Source organism: Ornithorhynchus anatinus, chromosome 16 (assembly GCF_004115215.2).
Source record: "Ornithorhynchus anatinus isolate Pmale09 chromosome 16, mOrnAna1.pri.v4, whole genome shotgun sequence".
NCBI lineage: Eukaryota > Metazoa > Chordata > Mammalia > Monotremata > Ornithorhynchidae > Ornithorhynchus > Ornithorhynchus anatinus.
The window spans coordinates 42,417,555-42,444,059 of NC_041743.1; the positions used below are offsets into that span (position 1 = coordinate 42,417,555).

The window sequence follows — 26,505 nt, forward strand, 5'->3', positions numbered from 1 at the left end:
TATAGTGCCTGGCAAATAGTAAGCGCTTAACAAATAGTATAATTATTATTATCCTTAGTAAGTGCTTAACAAGTACCATTGTTACTATTATTAGGCAGGTAGGAAACCATTGAAGCCATGGGGGTGAAGACTTTGGCAACGCCACCCACACTCTCTCCTGGGACATTGTGGCCTGAAGGTCCACAAAACCAGAGGGACCTGGCAGTGGGCCAGGAACACCAGCTAAAAATAAAAACTGGAGGAAATAACAGAGCTGGGAGATAGAGGGTCTGGCAAGGAGCCACCGTTTCCCCCATCCCGACCAAAGACGTTTGAAAGGGGCAAAGGTTTTTCATCATAATATCAAGGCTTCCTCCATTCGAATCTTTTTCTTAATTCCAATCAGCCTCTGACTATCGCTCACCGCCCTCCCCTACACTTTCTCCGTCCCTGCCTGGGGTTCTTGTGGCTCTGAAAGATTTCAGACTGTTGGGTGAGGCTTGAAAGGTGAGCACTTTATTCTAGGATCAGGTTTGTCTTTAATTAGAGCTCCTCCCCGAGGAAGCTGCCTAGCTCTTTTTAGAAAATCATTTTTCCATGCGCTGGTGCTACGTCCTGAAGTAACTTCTGAGACTGTGCCAGTCTCTGTCACAAGGTTCTCTGGAAATAAGCCCAGGAAGCCCGACATCTGCCAATGGAAGCAAGTTGTCACTTTCCCATTCATCACGGGAAGCAGCAGGGCCTAGTGGAAAGAGCCCGGGTCTGGGAGTCAGAGGACCTGGGTTCTAAAATAATAATGTTGGCATTTGTTAAGCGCTTACTATGTGCAGAGCACTCTTCTAAGCGCTGGGGTAGATCCAGGGTAATCAGGTTGTCCCATGTGAGGCTCACAGTTAACCCCCCTTTTACAGATGAGGTAGCTGAGGCACAGAGAAGTGAAGTGACTTGCCCATAGTCACCCAGCTGACAAGTGGCAGAGCGGGATTCAAACCCATGACCTCTGACTCTCAAGCCCGGGCTCTTTTCACTGAGTCATGCTGCTTCTCCCCCGGCTCTGCCTCACTGCCTCTCTGGGCCTCAGTTTCATCATCTGTAAAATGGGGGTTAAGGCTGCGAGCTGTATGGGACACGGACTGTGTCCAACCTGATTAGCTTGGATCGACCCCAATTCTAAATAAGCGCTTAATATGTGCCCTTAAAAGAACAGAGAGATAAGAAGAGAAAGCTGGACTACTCTGAATGAGCTTAAAAAAAACCCTGTTAGAATAAAGGAGGAGCCTTCCTTATTATCCCTTCTTGGCTTCTAGGCTCCACAGTGATCCACCCGTATCTATGCTAATGTTCTTAATTTGATATTCAGAAACTTCATCAAATGACCTTCAAGGACCTTTAAGTGTCTTAAAGCAATTACCACCTCGTTCTTATAGCTTTTTCAATTTAGCTTGATCCTTGGAAAGGGACCTTTTTTCCTTTTTAACATGATTCTATAAAATGTAGCAGCAATGATCACTCTTCGACTATTTAGCATAATCCTGCATTGTGCCCACAATCTTTTGGGCATTATATAAGATCAAGCGCTTAGTACAGTGCTCTGCACACAATAAGCACTAAATAAATACGACTGAATGAATTGAATGAATCGATAGAATCTACTGTGGTTTAGGAGACATACCGGCAGTAAAAATGTCTTTTCAACTAAACCCTGTTTATTTGAAGTGTGTGGAGAAAAAAACAGATGGTTCCCGGGGTCTTTTTCAGAGTTTACTTTTAACGGATCCTAAGTACACTTGGCTACCATTGCATGTATAACTCTAGAGTAGAATAGGATTATTGTTTTTTAATATTAGTCATTTCCCCCATACCGTTCCATTATTCAAACCGGTACTTCCTCCCTCCCTTTGAGATTGTGAGTCTGAGTTTGATCTGATTATCTTCTGTCTTTACCCCAGTGCTTAACTCAGTGTTTGACTCAGGGTAAATGCTTTATGAATGCTGCTATCATTATTGTGGTGCAGGAGTCCCTTAAGACTGAGCACCATTTACTGAAAATTAATCCTTCAGGTAATTAATTCCTCACCAAGCTATACAGTGGCACTTGAAAAACGGCATGGCCTAGTGGATAGAGCATGGGCAGGGGAGTCAGAAGGTCATGGGTTCTAATCCCTGCTCCGCCACTTGTCTGCTGTGAGAGCTTGGGCATGTCACTTCACCTCTCTATGCCTCTGTTACCTGATCTGTAAAATGGGGATTGAGACTGTGAGCCCTCATGGGACAGGGACCTTGTCCAACCTGATTTGCTTGTATCTACCCCAGCGCTCACCTCAGTGCCTGGCACATAGTAAGTTCTTAATAAATTATTATTATTACCTTACTTCGCTGATCTCCTACTGCCACTAAATCCACACATTCCCTTCCTCTAACTCCAGTCTACTCACTGTACTTCGGTCTTGCCTGTCTCACCACCAGCCCTTTGCCTACATCCTCCCAGGGGCCTGGCACTCCCTCCCCCTTCATATCTGACAGGCTACCACTCTCCCCACCTTCAAAACCTCCTAAAAATCACATTTCTAACCCCTTCTGACTTTCACCTGCTCTCCCCTCTGTATTGCCTAGGCACACTGATCTGTACACTTCAAGCGGTTGATAATCACCCTGGCCCCATGGCATAGTGGATAGAGCCTGGGCCCGGGAGTCGGAAGATCATGGGTTCTAATCCCGGCTCTGCCACTTGTCTGCTGTGTAACCTTGGGCAAGTCACTTCACTTCTCTGTGCCTCAATTACCTCAGCTATAAAATGGGGAACATGACTGTGAGCCCCACGTGGGACAGGGACCATGTTCAACCCGATTTGCACTTACTACAGTGCCTGGCTCATGGTAAGTGCAATTATTACTATTTATTATTACATGCATATGCTTATATTCTCCCATTTCCCCTATCACTAATTAATTTTATTGTCCATCTTCCCCTCTAGACTGTAAGCCCCTTTGGGGGTAGGGATTTTATCTACCAACTCTTTTGTATTTGGACTCTCCCAAACGCTTAGTACAGTACCCTGCGCACAGTAAGCACTCATTAAATACTACTGATTGGTTGATTCAGAAGGAACAAATTTTCCCGAATCAGGAATTAGGGGATTCAGATATGTCTGTCAGTTCCAGAATTTGCACTTGTATCTTGGCTCTGCCAGTAGGAGGCAGGAATGGATCAAAAACGCTAGCAATGTTGTTAAAATCTAGCAGTTGGAAGATATTATTTTACTGTTTTCATTCTCCAGGCCAAGTAATTTCCATCTGTTCCAATTCCTCTTCTGCATATCATTTCTCTATCCTGCTCCCCTGGCTGGAACTCACTGTCAGTGGAAATATTATATATCTAATGGATTGCTACTGCTACTAGAAATGAGGGGAAAGGATTTTAATTATTCTTTTAATGAGTTCCCGTCCAATTGGCTGTGATCTCTTCGCGGTTTCATAACACACATGAAATGGCAGGCCAAATTCTGATGAGTCAGTGGCTGGGTTGGGACCGTGTTTGTGTGTGATTCTATAAAAAGTGACAAATTTTCTCAAAACCAAAATGGTTGCGCGGATGTGGAAGTCAAAGGACCTGGGTTTGAATCCCAGCTCTGCCACTTGTCTGCGGTGTGACTTGGGGAAATTCACTTCACTTCTTTGGGCCTCAGTTTCCTCAACTATAAAATGGGCATTAAGACTGTGAGTCCCAGGTGGGACAGGGACTGCGTCCATCCAGATTAGCTTGCATTTACCCCAGTGCTTGGTATGGTGCCTGACACATAGTAAGCACTTAAATACCATTAAAAGCAAAAGAAGGAGTAGAGCAGCAAAAAGGTGGAGACCAGTAATCTAAGCATAAGTGGGGAGAAAGCAGGAAAGGAAAGCAGAGAGGAGGGAAGAGAGGAGGGGCAGGGGTGACAGACATACATACACACACACACACACACACACACACACACAGAGTCCTCTAGGCTATAAGCTTGCTGTGCGCAAGAAATGTGTCTGTTTATTGTTAATTTGTACTCTCCCAAGTGCTTAGTACAGTGCTCTGCACACAATAAGCGATCAATAAATACGATTGCCTGACTGACTCACCCATAGGCAGAGGAGACTGGCACAGATCCAAAGACATGCTTGATGCAGAACTGAGCTGAAACTGTGGGAAAGGAGGAAGAAGCCATTCCAACTGCTGACACCTCGGTGCTCCAATGGTCCCTGGCTGGAGCGGGAACAGGAGACGGTCCTTCCCTGTTTCCTCGGGAAGCCAACCGTGGTAAGAAATCAGAGGAACTGGCAGTCACAGTCGCCTCACTCCATCAGTTACATTTATTGAGCACTCACTGTGCTCAGAGCACTGTACTAAAAGCTTGGGAGAGTACAATGCAACAATAAAACAGAGTTGGTAGACACGCTTCCCAGCTCCTGGTTCTCGGTCCCTTCCCCTGATCATCAATTGTACTTATTGAGCATTTACTGTGTGCAGAGCCCTGTACTAAGTTCTCAGGAGAGTACAATTCAACAGAATTAGCAGACACATTCCCTGCCCACAGTAAGCTTTCAGTAATGATATTAATGATGATGGTATTTGTTAAGCACTTATTATGTGCCAAGTACTGTTCTAAATGCTGGGGTAGACACAAGGTAATGAGATTGTGGGGCTCACAGGCATAATCAAGCGTGGTTCACGAGAAGCAGCGTGGTTCAGTGGAAAGAGCATGGGCTTTGGAGTCAGGGCTCATGAGTTCGAATCCCAGCTCTGCCACTTGTCGGCTGTGTGACTGTGGGCAAGTCACTTAACTTCTCTGGGCCTCAGATCCCTCATCTGTAAAATGGGGATTAAGACTGTGAGCCCCACGTGGGACAACCTGATTCCCCTATGTCTACCCCAGCGCTTAGAACAGTGCTCGGCACATAGTAAGCGCTTAACAAATACCAACATTATTATTATAATCCCCATTTTACAGATGAGGTCACTGAAGCACAGAGAAGTTTAGTGACTTGCTCAAAGTCACCCAGCTGATAAGTGGCAGAGCTGGGATTAGAACCCACGACCTGTGACTCCCAAGCCCGGGCTCTAACTATGGTATTTATTAAGTGCTTACTATGTGTCAGGCACTGTTCTAAGCACCAGGGTAGGTACAAGACAATCGGGCTAGACGCAGTCCTTGTCTCACATGGGGCTCACAGTCCTAATCCCCCATTTTACAGATGAGGAAACTGAGGCAAAGAGAAGTGAAGTGACTGGGGGAGGTCACCCAGCAGAGAAGTGGCAGTACTAGGATTAGAACACAGGTCCTTCTGACCCCCAGGTCCGTGCTCTATCCAGTAGACCAGGCTGCTTCTCTTATTATGTCTTCTAATCCTCTTACTTTCCAATAATTTAGTACAATGCTCTGCACACAGCAGGTGTTCAACAACTTTGATTAAGTGATGGGGTTAGCTCCACCAGGCCCTGCACCTTTTAAGGATATTACATATATAAGCATATGCATGTGCATATATGCATATGCTCACACACCTGCCTATAAACAAAGGTGCAGGTGAATCACAGATTAGAAATTCAGTCATCCACGGGAAACGGGATTACAAACATCTCTAGTAATCAAAAGCTGGGTTACTAAATTATCAAGCTCTAAGTGACTGCCAGGATATTTTCCTCTTAGTTCATAATTTCAAACTTCAATTTGATTCATAAGATTGAATAGTATTCATGCATAAAATAGAATATCAATGAACCCAAATCGGTTATCCAGGTTTCTAGATTTTCGAAAGTGGAAAGAAAAGCACGGCAAAAGAAAAAAAAAAGTGGGGATAGCATTTTTCGTCCCTAAAGCTGTTCATTCAGACCTAATTATAATAGTAATTGTCATTTGCAGTTAAGCACTTACTATGTGCCAAGCACTGTACCAAGCATTGGAGCAGATACAAGATAACTAGATCAGGTTGTCCCAGAGAGGCTTACATTAAAAGGGGGAGAGAGAACGGATGAGGAAACAGAGAAGTGAAGTGACTCACCCAAGGTCACGCAGCATGCAAATAATAAAATAAAGACAGCAGCAGATCAGATGCACTTCTACATGTGATAGATAAGAATCTGGTTTGAACTTGACCTCTTAAAATATCAACCCTCTTAGAGCACCATGCACAGCTTTTATTTACTTTGATTACTGTTCATAAATACTTTTACATCTATCTCTTTTATTAATGTGTAATCTCCCCTTGGGCAGGGAATGGGTTACTTGCTGGTTTCATACTTTCCGGGACCCAATGGGCACTCAATAAATGCTCTATGATTACTACTTGACCCTGGAAAATGACTTACCCACACTAAACCAGCTACAGAATATTTTTCCTTTTGAATTATTCTCGGCTTTAACAAGTGGTTATTTTACCACTAACTGTTTAGTCTCTTGAATGTTATTATCAAGTCCAACCTACAAATGAAAGGAAAATTGACCTGCCACTAAAAAGTGGATTGCATTAATATATCCGTAATTTATTGATTCATATTAATGTCTGTCTCCCCCTCTAGACTGTAAGCTCTTTGTGGGCAGGGAATGTGTCTGTTTATTGATGTATTGTACTCTCCCAAAAGCTTAGTACAGTGCTCCGCACACAGTAAGCGCTTATTAAATATGATTGAAGGAACGAATCAATCAATAATCCATTAACAGGATAAAATTGGGAGGATAAATATTTAAGAATGAGAACTGAAAGTCAATATAGGTAAAAGAAACCTAACTATCCACCATTAGCTAAGTTGTTCAGCCTTTCCAAAATCAAATCAGTAACCAGGAAATCGATAGGTCTTGGATACCACCTAGTAATCGGGAATTCATTGGCAATCGTGAATTCAATCAGTCATTGTAACTGTGGAAATAAACCCACTTCTCCCTTTTCGGCGGGGCTCCTAGCTCCAAGAGTTGAAGTCCAATCTCCGCACTGAATTAGAGTTGCCTGTTTTACATCATTATTTCTGTCTCCAGGGCTAGTTCAAATTTCTCCCTCCCTCCCCGACCAGAACCTTCTCCATTCCTAAGAGTCTTATTTGTGCCCTAATTACGACTGCTGCTTATTTTCTCTCTCCTCTCCCCATCCTATTATCCCAAATAAAAAATTAAACTTTTGAGTCCAAGATGCTGTTCATCCCCTAACTTACCTGGGTAACCCAGCCCTCTGGACTTAAAACACACAGCAACGTTAACATGGGGTTTGAAGGACTTTATTTTGATCCGCTGCTTGACCATTTAACAACTCTACGTAGAACAAAGTGAGGCGTGACTACTCTCGGTAAACTGCGAGGCAAAGCTGCAGCCGACGGTCCGAAAGGGTATTTCCTGGGAATATAATCAGGAATGACGGGGCTTTCCTTGATTATACAGCTACTTCAGGGAAGGAGAGTGACCACAAAGAGAGTGAATGCAATGGGTCACTGACATGGACAGAACACAGTCCCTGCCATCAATAAGTCAATCGCATTTATTGAGCTCTTACTGTATGCAGAGCACTGTCCTAAGCACTTGGGAGAGTACAATATAACCTTCTTATGGTCTAGGCATGGTTTGGGGATTTTTCTCTCCGCCGAGTAAAATGTCTCTTTCTTGTGCCTTCATCAGAAACTCCCCACGGCACAGACATAGCCGTTTTGAGGTCTACCCCTGAACCATATGCCCAAATAGGCAACTCGCCAGTTGCCTGACTCGGCTGGGGCCAGGAAAATATTAGCCAAATAAGCTCCTGACGGCTCTCCTCTTCCCGTCCCTTTGTGGTGTTTGTTCCTGTTTCAGGGTAGCACAAAGCTGCGGCGACAGAATCGGCTTCCCGGATCAGAAGAAAACTGGTCTTGGGAATAAGGAATCTCAATCTCTAATACAGATTCAGCTTTTGGGTACATGATATTTCACTACCATACACCCCTTCCCTTCCTCCATGACAACCACAAACAGAAAGTCACACAGGGTGGATGAAGACTGACCGAAATCTTCAGGGGCACAAAATCCGAGACCAGGTTCCTGTCTACAGGTATGCCACACCTCCAATTCTCTGGCTAGAAATTCAATTTCACACCCCCCTTTTGAGTTGGGAATGTTGCTGAGAAATGTTTGGTCTCTGGAAACCTTCAAGGTATTGGAATACCTAGGTATCAAAGTTCAGCTGTTGAATGAAATAGGACATATACAGTTGCGAAGCTGACATTGATCTGGATTTGGAAGGTGCCGGAGGAGGAGAGAGGAGGAGGAAGAGGAGAAGGAGGAAGAGAAGGAGAAGGAAGAGAAAGAGGAGGAGGAGGAGGACGAGAAGGTAACTGGCATGTTTTATGAGGGCTCTCATTAGCATCTAAAATGACCCGAAGCCAGACAGACTTGGCAGAGAAGGAGCATGTCAGCCTTGCCTACCGGGAATCTGTTTATTTCGATCTCTGGAACCCGAATGCACCTTATGAGACACTTGGGCTTCTCCCTGGAGGGCAGAGCATGCCAGGGTCGAGTACAGCCCTGGGGCACGTCCAGTTAGCTCCCAAACGATCCCACACGCTCCAAGGCAGGGACAACTAATCACACGTACTTCTCCACACATCGTATGCTTATGCTTAGCACTGCGATGGCACGCTTTTAACTGAGAACAAACCAGCCAGTGTTTTGCTGCCCCCGAGACAGCAGCTCTCAAGAAACCAGTGTGAGAATGTGAATTTGTTGCCTGAGGCCTCGGTCTCGCCCCCAGTCCTGGAAACAATTTATTTCTTTTTCTCTAACCAATTTTTTTTCAACGGAATCCCACACCCCGATTAGACCCAACGCCGAATAAAGGGGCGTCTGCTTCTACGTGGGTGTTAGTCTTTGAGACTCTCTTGTATCCGTGCATGAGGAGAGCACTTTTTCTCAAGGCTTGGAGATAAATTTCACTCCCCATCTGCTGGGGCGAAATGTAGCCATATACTGAAAAGTCCATTTAAGTTCAATACGATTATCAGTAAAGCTGAAATGGAGGAGGTATAAATAAATGAGGATGGAGATGAAGGGAAGTGGGGTAGGCTTAGGAGCTGGGGGAGCTAATGTGGAAGGGATTGAGGGGGAACTGAACAAGGGAGGAGAAGCGGGAGAGTGTGGAAAGAGAGAGGAGAGTCTCGGAGGAGCTATTATTTCCACAAAGCAAAGCAGGAAGGCTGCTCAGCTGGGCGTTCCCCTTGATCTCAGATCAGTGGCTTCCACTGTGGGAAACCCTCCCCGGAAGGACGGTATCTCTGGTGAAGTTTGGGAAGAGATCCCTCCCCTCCCCCCTGCCCCATGACCCAAATTAAAAAGCACCGATTTCAGTGGCCCAGGAGCGGCAGAGTCTGGCAGCGGCAACCCTGACGGCCAACCCCTGGGGAGAAGGATTCAACACGGCCGGCGGGGTTGTGTAAGCCGGGGGCCCGGCCGCTGCGGCTGAGGCAGAGGAGGAGAGAAGGAAGGCCGCCGCCGCGGTGACCCGGCTGTCCTTGGACGCCGTGGCCCTCGGGGGGCCGCCGGGGGCCGCCGGTGCCCCGGCAGACCGGCCCCTCCGAGACGATGAGCCAGCCCGGCCAGGCAGGAGACCCCGGCGGGTGGGCAGGGCGGCGCCGGGCGGCCGGCGGAGAGGAGCCGATCTTGGAGTCGGGCCGGGGTAGGCGAGGGAGGAAGCAGTCAAGAGAGCCAGGCCCGGGGCCGGTTCCCGCTGTGGCACCTGGACCCGGCTGGCAGGCCCGGTGGGTGCTGGCCCGCCTTGCAGGAAGGACCAGGGCCAGGCCTGAAAGGGCAGGAGGGCCGCGGCCACCGGTGATGGCTCCATCTCAGAAACGTAGTTGTTCAGATGGGAGAGGAGCCGGATGCGGATGGGATCGGCGCTGCTCTGTCCCTCGAGGATCCCCAGGTATCTGACGACTTCAGTCAGGCACTCGCGGAAGCCGATGCTTCTGTAATCCACTGCCAGGGCCCGGGCGTCAAAGAATCCTGTGAGGAGAATGGCCCATATCCAACATCATGCCCGACACAGCCCGGGAACGTGTGGCCCATCATCCTGCCTCTGGAGGAAGGGCACGCTTCACCCCGGGAACTTGCAAGCAAAGCGGGTTTCGTGGACAAAAGTTTGCCAAATTTCACGAGGATTCGAAACACGTCATGTAGTCTAGCGGAAAAAGCCCAGGCCCAGGAGTCGGGGGATCTGGGTTCTAATCCTGACTCTGCCACTTGCCTGTCTTGTGACCTTGAGTAAGTCGCTTCACTTTTCTGTGCCTCAGTTTCCTCATCTGTCAAATGGGGATTGAATACCCATTCTCCCTCCCACTTAGGCTGTGAGGCTCATGAGATCACCCTGCAGACAAGTGGAGGAGGAGGGACTGAATGCTAGTGACTGATCTTTCTTTACTCCCCATAAGGATCACTTGAAAGGTCCCATCTCTGCCACTTGTTTGCTGTGACCTTGGGCAAGTCATTTAACTCTCTGTGCCTCGGTCCCTCTTCTGCAAAGTTGAGATTCAAACCTGTTCTGCCTCCTACTTTGAGTGTGAGGCCTATGTGGAACCTGATGATCTTGTATCAACACCAGTGCTTGGTACAGTGTTTGACACATGGTAAGCACTAACAAATACCACTATCATTATTATTATTAGTCATAGCAGTCCTTTGATTTCCCTTGTCTAATGGCAACAGAGAAGCACCGTGGCCTAATGGATAGAACACAAGCCCGGAAGTCAGAAGGACCTGGATTCTAATCCCAGCTCACCATTTGTCTACTGGGTGACCTTGGGGCAAGTCACTTCACTTCTCTTTGCCTCCGCTACCTCATCTGTAAAATGGGGATTAAGATCATGAGCCCCATGTGGGATACAGATTGTGTCCAATCCGATGAGCTTATATCTTCCCCAGCACTTAGTAAATTGCCTGGCATATAGTAAGCACTTAATAAATAGCATATATATTAAAAAAAGAAACAGCAGGCTTGAGATCCCAGCTAGGTAGTCCCTTGTGTATATTTGAATGGCTGTTTAGACATCTGATTAATTATTACAGAATCGCTCATTATTCTCACTTAGTAGAGAGCCATCTAAGCAGCCCCTAAAGGGTAAATAGGAATTCTACAAACTCTTGGGCAACCAAGAATAAACTGAATCCGTGGATTGTAAAGGACTAAGAAAATATGGTAGTAATTTAGGCCAGGACAAGAGATTTCCTATCATTCCTCATAATCACCATTTGCAGGCATCTGCTCCCAAGATGACCACATACAGACTACAAAGTTTAAAATCCTTGTTGACGGTGCAGACTAACTCCTAACCATAACTTCAGGACATCGGATCCTTCCCCAGGCTCTGACTGGTCCTATGTCAGTGGTGAGTGACCTGAACAACTGAAAACCTGACTTTGCTGTACCAGAGGCTCTGGGCTTGATAAACTCCCTCAACCTTGTTTTCTCAAATGCAAAATGACCTTTTTGCCAGGCATCACTCTCCCCCCAGAGCCCTCAGAATCCCTAGCTGCCCTCCTGCTCGGAATGGATATCCTCTCACCTCCCTCTCTCCTCGAAAGAAAACTCACCTGTTCCTCCTGTAGCATGGAGCATTTTCAAATGGTCCACTGTCATCTGTAGGATTTCTGCTTTCTCCAGTTTGGAAGAGCCCTGCATTTGAGGAAGGGGAAAAGACGTGACTATGAGATATCATAAAATCCAGAGCATTTGGCTATTTCTACCCAACCTCAGTGGTACATTCAGTTATTTATTCTGGAGAGAAAAATCAATAGCAGAGAGATTTGGAGTCCAATAAGGTCCAAGGAAAAAGAATTGAGGGCCGAGGTGGAAGATAGTGAGATGAGGATGCCACTGATTTAAGTAATAATTATGGTGATTATGGTATTTGTTGTTAATAATAATGGTATTTGTCAAGTGCTTACTATGTGCCAGGTACAGTACTAAGCACTGGAGTAGATACAAGTAAATCGGGTTGGACACAGTCCCTGTCCCACATGGGGCTCACAGTCTCAATCCCCATTTTCCAGATGAGGGAAGTGAGGCACAGAGAATAATAATAATAATAATGATGGCATTTGTTAAGCACTTACTAAGTGCCAAGCACTGGTCTAAGCGATGCGGGGATACAGGTAACCAGGTTGTCCCAAGTGGGGCTCACAGTCTTAATCCCCCTTTTACAGAAGAGGTAACTGAGGCACAGAGAAGTTAAGTGACTTGCCCAAAGTCACACAGCTGACAGGTGGTGGAGCCGGGATTAGAACCCATGACCTCTGACCCCCAAGCTTGTGTTCTTTCCACTGAGTGACTTGCCCAGGGTCACACAGCAGACAAGTGGCAGACCGGGATTAGAACCTAAGACCTTCTGACTCTCATACCTGTGCTCTAGCCACTATGCCATGCTGCTTATGTGCCAGGCACTGTTCTAAGCAACCCCTTTTGTGTCACCACCATTCCCTGCTACATTCTAGGTTTTCCGTGGACTCTGATTCTAAAACAGGAAAGCCCTGAGGCCAAATGAAACTATTTTTAACTCTTTTAGCAGCTACCAGTTACATGGTACTCTCCCAAGCGCTTAGCACAGTGGTCTGCACACAGTAAGCGCTCAATAAATACAATTGATTGATTACCATTTAAATTTTCCTTAACCTTTTTGTCTATATCATCTCAAGACTCTATGTTCCCTATAGGCTATTCAGCTTGTGAATGGTGTACGCATGGGAGGGAGGGGGAATGTGTGTGTCTCAGAGGACAATAAAGCATTGGAGGTGGTAATGATTTTCATCTTTGTCAGCTAAAGACCTTGAAATCAACATCATTCATCCAGCACAGTACTACTAAGACTAATAATAATTACTATTGTTCCATTATATCACTCTATTACATTATAAAACTATAGTATATATTACATTCTTCTTATTATTCACAGCTCAATTTAACACAAATAAAGTGTGGTTCCCCTACCTCAGAGAAGTCCGGGGGAGTGTGTTTATGGAGGGGAGGGGGTTCCCTAGAGAAATCAAAAGCACTGGAGGTCTTCAGTCCTCTAAACTCTAAGCTCATTGTGGGCAGGAAATGTGTCAGTTTATTGTTTTATTGTACTCTCCCAAGTGCTTAGTTCAGTGCTCTGCATACAGTAAGCGCTCAATAAACACGATTGAATGAATCAGGAAACTGGTGGCTCAACTATATCCAAAAATGGGGGCTGGACTGCAGGAGGTGACCGCCACCTCATTTCTGGATTAAGCCCTGGTGGGAAGACCCAGCAGAAGGAGAGTCATTGAGTTATCGAAGGTCCACCTCCTCCAAGAGGCCTTCCCCGACTAAACCCTCCTTTCCTCTTCTCCCACTCCCTTCTGCGTCACCCTGACTCGCTCCCTTTATTCATCCCCCTTCCCAGCCCCACAGCACTTCTGTCCATATCTGTCATTTATTTATTGATATTAATGTCTATCTCCCCCTCCAGACTGTAAGCTCATTGTGGGCAGGGAATGCATCTGCCTATTGTTAGACTGTACTCTCCAAAGCACACATATTAAGTGCTCAATAAATACAATTGAATGAATGAACTACTCCGACGAAGGTATCCACAGAAGAAAGATTTTTATTACCTCGGCTAATGAGAGAAGGCAATAGAAGCCGAGTGTCAGAGTGTTGGAGAAGTGCTCAAATGCTATATGTACAACCAACGAAGAGCCTCCCTCTGGAACTAAGGAATCCTGACTGTGGATGCTCAAGATGACGAAGGGCAGATAGTCACAAGGGATTAAAACCCTGAGAGAGAGTGTGTGTGTGTTTGTGTGTGGGAGTGTGGGAGTTTGGGTTGCAGACAAGCAGAGATAACAATAATAATAATAATTGTCATATTTGTTAAGCTCTTACTATGTGCCAAGCACTGTATTAAGCGCTGCAGTAGGTACAAGGTCATCAAGTCCTATATGAGGCACACAGTCTAAGTAGGAGGGGGAATTGGTATTGAACTCCCCATTTTACAGATGAGGGAACTGAGGCCCCGAAGTTAAACGACTTGTTCGAAGTCACACAGCAGGTACGTGGTGGAACTGGGATTAGAAGCCCAGTCCTCTGACTCCCGGGAATGTTCTCTTTCTACTAGGCTACAGTGCTTCTCTAGACAAGAAGAGATAGAAAGCAGAGACAGAGAGAGACAGAGGCTGAGTCTTGCCTTAATTTGCAGGGAAGGAGGCAGCTTCTTGAAGTTATTTCCAATCGGATCGCAAATAAACCATACAGAACCTCCCACATCATAACATCCTGTTGGGAATTGCCTTTGGTCAAGGAGTCTTTCACCCGTCTGGTGAGGGACAGAGACCGAGTCTGATCGGATCGTACCGAACCTACCCCAGTGTTTAGCACGGTGCTCGGCACCGAGTTAGGACTTAACAAATACCACAGTTATACCAAGTATCGCAGGGCGCCCTGAACGTACCTGCTTCTCGAAGGCGGTGGGAACAAGGCGCCGAAGTTCAGACAAACTGCTGTTGATCCGGTCTCGTCTCCGTTTCTCTATAATCTAAAAGAGAATGACAGCAAGGTGAGAAACAGAGGAAGCAGCGAGGACTAGTGGCCACAGCCCGGGCCTGGAAGTTAAAAGGACCTGAGTTCTAAACCCGGCTCCACCGCTTGTCTGTGGTGTGACCTTGGGCAAGTCACTTCACTTCTCTGGGCCTCAGTTACCTCATCTGTAAAATGGGGATTAAGACTGTGAGCCCATGTGGGACAGGGGCTGTGTCTACCTGGATTACCTTTTATCTACCCCAGCGCTTAGTACAGTGCCTGGCACACAGCAAGTGCTTAATAAATATTATTTTTTAAAAAACCTTGAGCCCTTGCTCTCTCTGCTGTGTCTTTACGTGAACCCTCCCCGGCCAATCTCAGAAAAACCTAACAAATTCTAAGCAATAATTTCTCCCCATATTTCCCTATCCCACAGAGGGCTCACAGCCTAATAATAATAATAATTATAATGGTATTTGTTCAGAGAAGTGAAGTGACTTGCCTAAGGTCATATAGCAGACAAATAGAGGACTGGGGATTAGAACCCATGACCTTCTGACTTCCAGGCCCATACTCTATCCCTTATGGCACACTGCTTCCTTAAGTAGGAGGGTATAGGATTGAATCCCCATTTTACAGCTGAGGCAGAGAAGTGATTTGCCCAAAGTCATAAGCAGACAAGTGACTGGGCCAGAATTAGAACCCAAGTCCATTGACTCCAAGGTCCATACTCTTTCCATTAGGCCATGCGGCTTGGTGGTACCTCAGGCAGCCATCTTGGACAAGGCAGCCGAGCTGATTCTGACAACTCTGGAACCGAGTTCAGCCCAGTGTGTGAGGGAGTGAGATTGTAGGGGGAAAAGGGAAAGAAAATCATCTGCTGTCTTGGGATTCCAGGGATGGGACATGAGCCTTTCTCATTGTTATAGTCCCAACCCTGATTCTGATGTCTGAGCTTTTTCAAGGCCTCACTGGATATTTTTTCAATGATATTTAATGATGAGACTAAAAGAACAGCACACACACACACATCTCCCCCATCCCCCATGACTCAAACACAATGGTAGTGTCACTCCACTCGATTCCAGTGTTTCAGGCCACCCATGCGAGTTGCCCAAGGGAGATCCCATTACCCCAATAATGAGCTCAGAACAAATTGTGAAATTCCCGGAGAAATAGACTGCCTACGTGTCGTGCCCGAGGTACAAAAGCGAAATGAGGTTTTCGGGAAGAGAGAAACAGGACTCACCCCTCTCCGCTTTTTCCTGGCTTGCATCTGAGATGTGGTGGTTGGGGAAACAGACCTGGATATTTGGCTGGAGATGGTGGGGAGGGAAAAAAAAAAAAGGTTTGTTTTACTGTTTTCCATTCATAACATTCACAGGTTTAAAGTGTTCAGGCTAAGGTAGACTAAGTGGCTCGGTTTTTCCCCACTCCTTGGAATCCCTTCAATGCACAGTTGAGTGCATTTAAGACCGTCTGGACAAGGCAGGGAAAAGAAGAGGAATTGGAGGCTGTGGATATTGGCCCAGCCTATATCTGGCCCATCTAACATCAGGCTAAATGAGAAGCAGTGTGACCTAGTGGGTACAGCACAGGTCTGGAAGTCAAAAGGACGTGGGTTGTAGTCCCGGCTCTGTCGCTTGTCTGCTGTGTGACCTTGGGCAAGGCACTTCGCTTCTCTGTCCCTCAGTTCCCTCATCTGTAAAATGGGGATTAAGACAGTGAGCCCCATATGGGACAGGGAGTGTGTCCAACCTGATTATCTTGTATCTACCCAGCACTTAGCACAGTGCCTGGCACATAGTAAACACTTCACAAATACCATAAAAAATAAAATAAAAACCATCATTGATGGGTTGAGTAGCCCTGACAGTCTGTAATTTGTACTTTTCACTGCCATTCAGCACATTTGAGCCTAAGTTCCCTACAGGGACAGATCATATCTTTTTTTTATTATTTTCTAAGTGCATAGTACAGTGCATTGTATTCAGTAAGTGATTAATAAATTCTATTCCTGGAGCTAAGAAATTTTAGGTTACGATATTACGTGAAGGAACTTGCCAGGGTTTGCTAATCGGCCCAAAGTCTGCCTGATTAATTTTTACCTGAAGATGATCATAATAGTAATAATAATAACGGGAATTTGAATTAATACTAATAGTAATAACTGTGGGGTTTGTGAAGTGCTCACTACGTGCCGAGCACTGTTCTAAGCACTAGGGTAGATACAGGTTATCAGGTTAGACACAGTTCTTGTCCCACAAGATGCTCACAGTCTATGTAGGAAGATACAAAATTTAATCCCCATTTTACAGATTAGGAAATTGAGGCACAGATAATTTAAGTGATTTACCTGAGGTCACACAACAGACAAGTGGCAGAGATAGGATTAAAACCCAGATCCTCTGACTCCCAGGCCCAAGATCTTTCCATTAGGTTATGCTGCTTCTCTCTTTCTCAAGTGTTCAGTATATGCCAAGCACTATTTTAAGCACTAAGGTAAATACATATTAATCAGGTCAGACACAGTCCCTGTCCCACATGGGATTCACAGTTTGGAGGCGAGGGAGAGCAAGTATTAATCCCACTTTACAGAAAAGGAACCTGAGGCACAGAGTAGTTAAGTGACTCACCCAAGGTCACACTGCAGCTAAGTGGCAGAGTCGAGACTAGAACACAAGCCCATTAGTGGCTCCTTACTACCTGCTGAACCATGAGGCCAGCCTACCTGCTCTCTGGGGATTGTCCAGGTGACTCAGGCCAGGGGAAGGATATGGGGACAGAACTGGAACTAAGATGAGGTCTGAAATAATGTTGTCAATCAGGTGCGTAAAACTGACATTTAGGATCCTGAGGCCTACTCAAGATGGGACTTCTTATTTTTTATTTTAATGGTGTTAGTAAGTGCTTGATCTGTGCCAGGCCCTGTGGTAAGCATTGCAATAGATTCAAAATAGACAGAGATCAATCCCTGTCCCATTCGGAGAAGCAGCGTGGCTTAGTAGAAAGAGCACGGGTTTGGGAGTCAGAGGATGTGAGTTCTAATCCCGGCTCTGCCACTCATCTGCCACTTGGGCAAGCCACTTAACTTCTCTGTGCCTCAGATACCTCATCTATAAAATGGGGATTAATACTGTGAGCCCCACGTGGGACAACCTGATTAACCTTTATCTATCCCAGTGCTTAGAAAAGTGCTTGGCACATAGTAAGTGCTTAACAAATACCGTAATTATTATTTGGAGGTAACAGTCTAAGAAGGAGGGAAAACAAGTATTTTACCCCTACTTTACTGTTGAGGAAACTGAGGCAGAGAGCAGTAAAGTGTCTTGCCTTAGGTCATACCCAGCAGGTCAGTGGCAAAACACAACCTCTTCTTGACCTGTGACAAAAAACAAATTACTCTGAAACATGCCGATTTCTGACTCTAAACTCCTTCTAGACTGAAAGCTCCTTGTGGGCAGGGAATGTGTCCGTTATATTGTACTCTTCCAAGTGCGAAGTACATTGCTCTGCACACAGTAAGAGCTCAATAAATACGATTGACTGACTGACTCCCTTTACAAAGTTGGTAAGGTTATTTGATTCCACCGGACCGTTTTTGCCCAACGACCCAGCAGAAACCGGGAGAATGAAAGGACCTGGTTTTTAAAACAACACAACAGAAACCCGGATAATGAGAGTCTTTACAAAGAGGCGTCCACCCATCCTGAAAGTGGTCCCATGAGGCCAAGGGTCGGATTTACCAGAATCTGCTTCTGTAATCCGATCAAAAATGGCAGTCACTCCTGAGAGACGAGATTCAGTTTCAGAGGAAAACAGCCGGAACGAGGCCTGGAACGCTTGAGATCGCGGCCCCCCTCCCCCCTCCGCGGGACCGCAGGCCTTGTCCACTGTGGAGCTGGCCCTCGGCCACGGGAGGTGGCAGTCATGGGGGGCAAAGGTATTAGATTACTCAGCAGTGACCACCAGCAGCAGCAGCGAGGGCCGGAGGATCGGCAGTGTGGGTGGGCTCTGACGGCAGCCTCAACTGGATCTTCACTCGGAGCCGGGAGAGCGTGAGAAACGAGGACTCCCATCTATTCTAGCCCTCAGAGCTCTGTTTTTCAAGTGCTGGGCAAACTTCTGGCAAAACCGCTCCCTAGGGTGGGTTGTGAGTTTGGACGAAGCAGCTAAAAGCAGCGTCGTGTTAGGAATTTTGTCAAATGGCAGCTGAGATGCCACCGAGGCCATAATCTCACACCTTCCTTCTTCACGGGATGCTTTTTTTTTTTCAATCAATACAGACCCAGCCTTAGCCCAAGAGCTAAAGGAGAAAATCCCTGCTGGTTTGACATGAGAGGTCCAAAACTAGGGCAAAGACCCCACAGAGGAATACTGGTCATGGGTTCATATCCCGGCTCTGCCACTTGTCAGCTGTGTGACTGTGGGCAAGCCACTCAACTTCTCTGTGCCTCAGTTCCCTCATCTGTAAAATGGGGATTAAGACTGTGAGCCTCACGTGGGACAACCTGATTACCCTGTATCTACCCCAGCGCTTAGAACAGTGCTGTGCACATAGTAAGCACTTAACAAATATCAACATTATTATTATTATTAGTTAATTATGTGGGACCACCTGACAGAGACAACAGTCTTCTTCATCATATTTACCAAAATGCTCTCCAACTCACTAGAGTCCTCCTGCCTTCCTGAATACCCACTTTTAAGGGGGTCTCATTTGCAACAACACAACCACAATTGTCCTTCCCTAAACGGGAGAGAACAATCAATCAATAGTATTTCCTGAGTGCCTTTTCTGAGCAGAGCACGCTACTAAGTGCTTGGGAAAATACAATAGAATCTGAATTAGTCCTTGTAAGACTAGTTGCAGTATGAGCATATTAATTTATTAAGTACTTACTATGTTCAGAGCATTGTGCTAAAAGGTGAGAACAAGAACACAGGTGGGAATTAAACAAGGAAACTGACCCTCAAGGGACTCACAATTAATAAACGCAATTAGTAGAAACTACACCTGTCTCCAAAGACCTTACTCAATCAATCGATCAATAGCATTTATTGAGTGTTTACTGTGAGCAGAGCGTTTGGGAGAGTACAGTATAACAGAATTGGTAGAACCATTCCCTGACTACAATGAGCTTACAGCCTAGAGGGGGAGACAGACAGCAATATAAATAAATAAATTACAGAGAGGGGGGAGACAGGCATTAGTACAGATAAAGAAATTGCAGATATAATTTACAATGTAGGAAGGAAGACAAAGACACCGAAAAAATTTAGAGGAAAGAAAAAGATGGAGGAGTGAATATACACAGGAGTTAGGGCTTAAATAGCAGGGTATATAAGTCAATGGTAGGGTGTATAAGACAACAGAACCACAAAGTATTCAGTGCGAGTGTAAAGACTGGGTGCCTTTACAACCGATGATTTTTCTGGTTTTTCAGTTTGTAAATTTGTTGACGTTCTCATGGTAGTTCTTTCCATGAGCCCACGTTTCTTTGCCTTTCCCAGGGTAGAGTCAGAGTTCCTGAAGTCAGGACTGCAGCCTGGGCACTTTGTCAGAGCCCAGAAATTTGAGGCTGCTTTGATAAAAGTCACAGTCATTAAGTACATGAGACTCTTCGGTTAGGACCTCCTCTGTACACAGTGGTGACGCATATTGGGAAGGATCACCTAAAGAACTAGGTCCAGGACCTGGAATGTTTTTTCTTTTAGTTTTTCATGTTTTCTTAAAGATATGGTGGTTTTGTTTAGGAGTCAAGGAGAGGAAGCTAAGAAAAACACTAGACACTGGCATGGGAGAATAAGAGAGGTGAGGAGGACTGTAAGCTCATTGTGGGCAGGGAATGCGTCTGTTTATTTAATGTCATATTATACTTGCCCAAATGCTTAGTACAGTGCTCTGCACATAGTAAGCGCTCAATTAATATGATTGAATGAATGGTTTCTTTAAAAGAAAAAAAAAACCTAAAGCCCCAGCTTCAAGGGCTCCCTAAATCCTTGACCAGAAATAGAGTTCCAAGTTCAGATGTTTAAACAGGTCTGGGAAATCATATCCATATGATAGAGTTTGGGAAACTAACACTATTATTACTATTATTATTATCATTATTATGGTATTTAAGTGCTTACTATGTGTCAAGCACTGGGGTAGGTACAAGTTAATCAGGTCACACACTGTTCCTGAACCACATGAGGTCAAAGCAGGTTGGACACAGTCCCTGTCCCACCTAGATCTCAAAGTCTAAATCCCCATTTTTCAGATGAGGTAACTGAGGCACACAGAAGTGAAGTGACTTACCCAAGATCACAAAGCAGACAAGTAGTGGAGGCTAGGTTTAGAATCCAGGACCTTCTGACTCCCAGGCCCGTGCTCTATCCACTAAGCCAAGCTGCTTGTCAGTGACTTGTGCAAGGTCACACAGCAGGCAACTGTGGGACCTCATTATCATGTATCTACCCCAGCACTATGTGCCTGGCACATAGTAAGTGCTTAACAAATGTCACAGATTATTAGTATTATTATTATTCCCCTACCCAAGTCTTTTTTTCCTTTAGAATGCCCTCTCCTGCCCCAGCTCCTCACTATTCTCTCAATCCCTAGTTCTCGATACCTACAGCATCTTCTGGTTGTACAGATCCAAGAAGAAGAGTAAAAGCTTTCTTTCCCCAATGGGTCTCTGAAAGCCAGTCAATTAACCAGTGGAATTTCTGGCCCACCTACCATGTAAGAGTACAACTGTGTAGGAGGCTAGGATACTTGGTCTTTGCCTTCAAAGAGTTTTCCTTCAAAGGGAAAGTGTTTTATCTGCCTGCAAGTGATCTACATTTATCAAGGTCTCAGTATCCAAGGTTTCATGAACAGGGAAAGAAGTAGGGGGTGGGAAGGGGATGACTGCTTTGGTGGGTGTTCCTTTGGGTGTTTTTCCAGCCACAGCAAGGAGAGTTTCAGGAAGAGATCGGGCATTAGTTGTGAAGGTGTTCAATGTGTGCAAATGAGTGCATTTTGAACACATACTCAGACTATGAACCCTGTGTGGGAGAGGAACTGTGACCCATTAAATTATTTTGTATGTATTCCAGCATTTAGCATCATACTTGGGACCTAGTAAGCGCATAATCATAATAATGTTTTCATTATTATTATTAATATGCTTTTGCAGGGGAAAGGTAAATTTCATTGCAGGTGGGCAGGGAAGGTGTCTACCAATCTACCAACTCTGTTATATTGTACTCGCCCAATCACTTTCTATATAATAATGTTGGTATTTGTTAAGCGCTTACTATGTGCAGAGCACTGTTCTAAGCTCTGGAGTAGACACAGGGGAATCAGGTTGTCCCACGTGGGGCTCACAGTCTTAATCCCCATTTTACAGATGAGGTAACTGGGGCACAGAGAAGTTAAGTGACTTGCCCACAGTCACACAGCTGACAAGTGGCAGAGCTGGCATTCGAACTCATGACCTCTGACTCCAAAGCCCGTGCTCTTTCCACTGAGCCATGCTGCATATGATTAACTGATTGATTGATTACAGGTGCTAAAATATATGCGGAGTCATGGAGTGATCATTTTTCACGGAATAATTTCATCCTCAGTTGAAAATTCCCATAAATTTGAAAAGGAAGGGTTGCATTTGCCAAATGTCCAAAAAACAATTAAAAAAAATATTTTTTCATCAAAAATGAGCTTCACTGTCCCCAAATTCTAGTAATTCCAAATGTTGTTTATAGGTATGATGCCTTACACTGTTAAGTGGTTTGTGTGTAAAAGAGTTGGACAATTGAGTCAGTTATTCATTATGCATGCACGACCTGGTCAAGTGAATTACTGTAAATTAGGTTTGCTTAGTGCCTCTCAGCCTTGGATAAAGTATCTGTGGAGCGTTGAAAGGCAAAGGAGAAAGGCAGAGGAGTTCAAATCACTTTAGTTTGCACCAGAATTACTAACTAGAAAAGAAAGAGCTTCTGAGATCATCTGGATTTGCCAAAATATGTTGTGAAGTTATATTTTTATAGACAAGCGCCATCAATAAATCAATAGTTACTTATTGAGTGCTTACTGTGGGCAGAACATTGTACTAAGCACTTGGATGCGTTCAATACAAGAGAGTTGGTAGGTACGTTCCCTGCTCTCAAGAAACTTATAGTCTAGAAGGAGATTCATCCTCTGCCTGATAGCAAAAGGACTGTCAGGGGGCACAGAAGCAGCGCTCTTCAAGGAGACAAATTTTCTGATTTTTCCAAACCTTGCAAAGTAGAAATAGCTTACTAACTGCTCCTTTACAACTACACTAGTCATTCATTCATTCAATCGTATCTACTGAGACCTTACTGTGTGCTGAGCACTGTACTAAGCACTTGGAAAGTACAATTTGGCGACAGAGACAATCCCTACCCAACAACGGGCTCAACGGTGTCAGCGACTCTTGTAAACCGGCCCCTAAAATCCAGGGGCCCTCTCGTTATGGGCAGGGACTCTGTTGCTGAGTTAATAATGATGGTTTTTGTTAAGTGCTATGTGCCAAGCAGTTCGTACTTTCCAAGCGCTTAGTCCAGTGCTCTGCACACAGTAAACGGTCAATAAATACAATCGAGTGAATGTCTGAATGAAAAGCGACTCGCCATATAATTCTACCACGTAAACTATCAGGGTGCCTTTCGGAACTCTGCAGAAAAACGATAAAGAACAATGCAAAGTCCACCCTCAATTCAGCAACACCTGTGGGTCTGATTTTCATTCCTCACCACCTCTTTAACCTAACATGACATAAGCACCTCTGCAGAGTTTTGAGTGGGAACTTCACCTCCATTTAATTGAAGGAGGAATCCCCATTTTACAAGTCAAACTGAGCCCGGGGGGCATTTCGCTGACTCCTTCATCGTCTCAAAGGGTAGCAGCTCATTCCCTTCCCGTCCTTGGCACTGTACTAGACCCTTCCGACTGTGGGAACTGGATTGAAACAATGTGGGTGGTGGAGAGAGGCAGCTAATTGTATGTTAACTATATTTAGTATCAATAGGCTTTCAGATAATGGTGGGAACAGAACACATCCCAGAGAGGCCGGGATTTTATTCAGCCAGAGGATGTAACGCTTACTTCCACTTGGGCTCTCCCCAAGTGGGTTTTCATTCATTCAGTCCTATGTGTTGAGCGTTTATTGTGTGCAGAGCACTGTACTAAGCGCTTGGAAGAGTACAGTATGGCAATAGAGACATTCCCTGCCCACAGCACCCCTGTTAGTAGGGGAATCTAGAGAAAAGGGGAGTACCTAAATCTAAAGTTGTCATCATCTTCGATGGTACTTATTGAGCGCTTACTGTGTGCGGAGCACTGCACTAAACAATTGGGCGAGCATAATACTTTATTTTTTTGTATCGATGCCTGTCTCCCTCCCTCTAGATTATAAGCTCGTTTTGGGCGGGTAATGTGACTGTTGTTATAGCATACCTTCCCAAGAACTCAGTACAGTGCCGTACACACAGTAAGCGCTCAATAAATACAACTGAATGAATATTATAACAGTGCTGGTAGACCCGTTCCCCGCCCACAGGGCGCTTACGGTCACCTAAACTGGTACCCTATAAAACTGTAAAATAATTTTTGAAAGCTAGCCAGTGTGTATGGTGGAGGAAAATAGCTTTTGATGAAGGGGCTGGGGAAAGAGAAAAAAAGAAGAGAAAAAAGGCCAGAAAAGAAAATGAAATGTTTTTCTCCTCAAATAAGCAAGCTGGACTTATCCTAAGGAGTCTTTCAAGGGCCAGCTGGATTAATCTTGGGAAAACCCTCTGCCTCCATCCAGATCAGGCTGTTAATAATGATGATGGTATTTGTTAAGCCCTTCCTATATGCCAAGGACTGTTCTAAGCGCTGGGGCAGACACGAAGTAATCAGGTTGTCCCACGTGGGGCTCACAGTCTTCATTATCCCCATTTTACGGAGGAGGTCACTGAGGCCCAGACAAGTGAAGCGACTTGCCCAAGGGTCACACAGCGGACAAGTGGCGGAGCCGGGATTAGAACCCACGTCCTCTGACTCCCCAGCCCGGACTCTACAGTCTTTCCCCCAACCTCTGCCTGAAAGGAGAAGAAGGAGGGGATTGTCTGGAGGAGCCCAGAGCCCCTTACCTGTATTCTTCTTTTCCCACGTCTATGATGCCATCCGATTCGGTGTCCGAAGAGGTCTCCTCGCACAGCCTCTTCATGGTCAGCAGCAGCGAATCCAATGCCACTCTGGGGTGTGTGTGCAGACACACACACACACACACACACACACTCAAACTCACTCACACACACACACTCACTCACACACACAGCCCTGGGAAGAGGTGGGGGCTGAAACCAGACGGAATAAGGAGGCAGCCCTGAATGAGACCAGCTCCCTCCTCCTTCCCACTTCCCCCCCCCCCACCCAGTGACACCCCCAGCCCTCTCTGCTCCTTTGTCTGGCTGGCAAAAAAACAACCATCAGCAACAACAAAATCGCTTCCACCCGTCTTTGGGGAGTGGGAATGCTGTCTCTCCAACTCCCCCCAACCCTATCCTCTGGCTTCTTGTCGTTCAATTGCTCCTCTCCCACAAACTCTTATTTTTCTTTTTCCCACCCTCCACCAAAAAAAAAACTCCCTTACCTTGCTCCCCCTTTTCTCCCTCTCGGGCCCGCTCCTTTCCAACCTTCTCCCCCGTCCTTCGCCCTCTCCCACCCTCTTCCCCCTCTTCCCAGCACGCCTTTAACCTCCCCGTTTAATGGGTTAATGAGCTATTCCCCCTGGAGTGATGGATTAACTGGGCCGCGCTCAGCTTTTTCCCAGGTTTTCAATTCTCCTCCCTCTCCCTCCCCTCTCGCTCCGCTGATTCTTCCTGGAAAAAGAACAGTGTGTGAACACTTCGGCCCCTCCTTCTCCTCCTCCTCCTCTTCTCCCCCTCCCCCACACCCCCAGCCCCCTCCCCCCCGGCTCTCAGCTTCGGTTTAAAGGGCCCAGTGACCTTATTGGCAACCGAAAACCGTGGGAAAGAGATGGGACTGATAAAAAAGCCTCGAGTTGTTTCAGGGAAAAATCAACATCCAGCCCCCCTCCCTCCCCTCCACGCCCCGTGCACATGTCTGCGAGGACCGGCCGGGCTCGAGCCGATTCAGGGACTTGGGATTCAGATGAAAACCATCTTATTCTAAGCTCCTTTGCTGGCGGAGGCCTGCTTTTCAAAGGGGCTATTGACGGGGATTAATCAATAGGCGGCGGCGAAGAGGGAGAGAGGAGGGCATTGACCGGCCACTGTTTGGAGTTCTGATAAGGTCATAGCCCCGGGAGAGATGAAGAAGTTAACTCTGAAGAGGATACAAATTGCTCCCTCCCGCTTCCCTCCTCCTCCCTGGTCTGTCCCGGCCCCGACTCCCTGCCCTCCCAACCCGAAATTACTTCTCCCATCACGCGCTTGCCCTCCCTCCTTCCTTCTCTTTCTCCTCTCTTCTCCCCTTTTCTCTCTTCCTTTTTCTTTTCCTCCCTCCTCTTCTCCATCTTCTGCCTCCCTTCCTCTTTCCTTCCTTCTTCCCCCTTTTCTCCCTCTTTTCCTCCATTTTCCCTCCCTTCTCTCCCTCCCTTCTTCTCTCCTTTCATCCCCCTTTTCTCCCTTCCTTCCTCTCTCCCCTTTCCCCCTTCTCCCTCCCTTCTTCTCTCCCATCTTCCCTCCTATCTTCCTCCCTTCTTCCCCTTTTCTCGCTCCCTTCCTCTATCCCTTCTTCCCCCTCCCTCCCTCCCTTCTTCCCCCTCCCTCCCTCCCTTCTTCCCCCTCCCTCCCTCCCTTCTTCCCCCTTCTCCCCTCCCTTCTTCCCCCTTCTTCCCCCTCTTCTCCCTCCCTTCCTCTCCCTCCCTTCCTCTCTTCCTTTCTTCCCCCTTTTCTCTCTCCCTTCTCCCCCCTTTTTTCCTTCCTCTCTCCTTTCTCTCCCCTTTTTTCCTTCCTCCTTTCTCCCCCCGCCTCTCTCCCTTCTCTCCTCCCTCCTTTTCTCCCTCCCTTC

The 26,505-nt window shown here is 46.1% G+C and overlaps 1 protein-coding gene across 1 annotated transcript; it reads right to left on the reverse strand.

The window, feature by feature from the left end:
- Positions 1-7,202: 7,202 nt before the first annotated feature.
- HEYL (hes related family bHLH transcription factor with YRPW motif like) lies at positions 7,203-25,344 on the reverse strand. Its single transcript, XM_029081275.1, has 6 exons — positions 25,124-25,344; positions 24,621-24,827; positions 15,742-15,808; positions 14,425-14,508; positions 11,549-11,630; positions 7,203-9,964 (listed from the first exon to the last, which is right to left on the reverse strand). Exons 2-6 carry the CDS (start codon positions 24,695-24,697, stop codon positions 9,291-9,293), a joined length of 984 nt encoding a protein of 327 aa, XP_028937108.1. The 5' UTR covers positions 24,698-24,827; positions 25,124-25,344; the 3' UTR covers positions 7,203-9,290.
- Between the last annotated feature and the right edge of the window lie 1,161 nt (positions 25,345-26,505).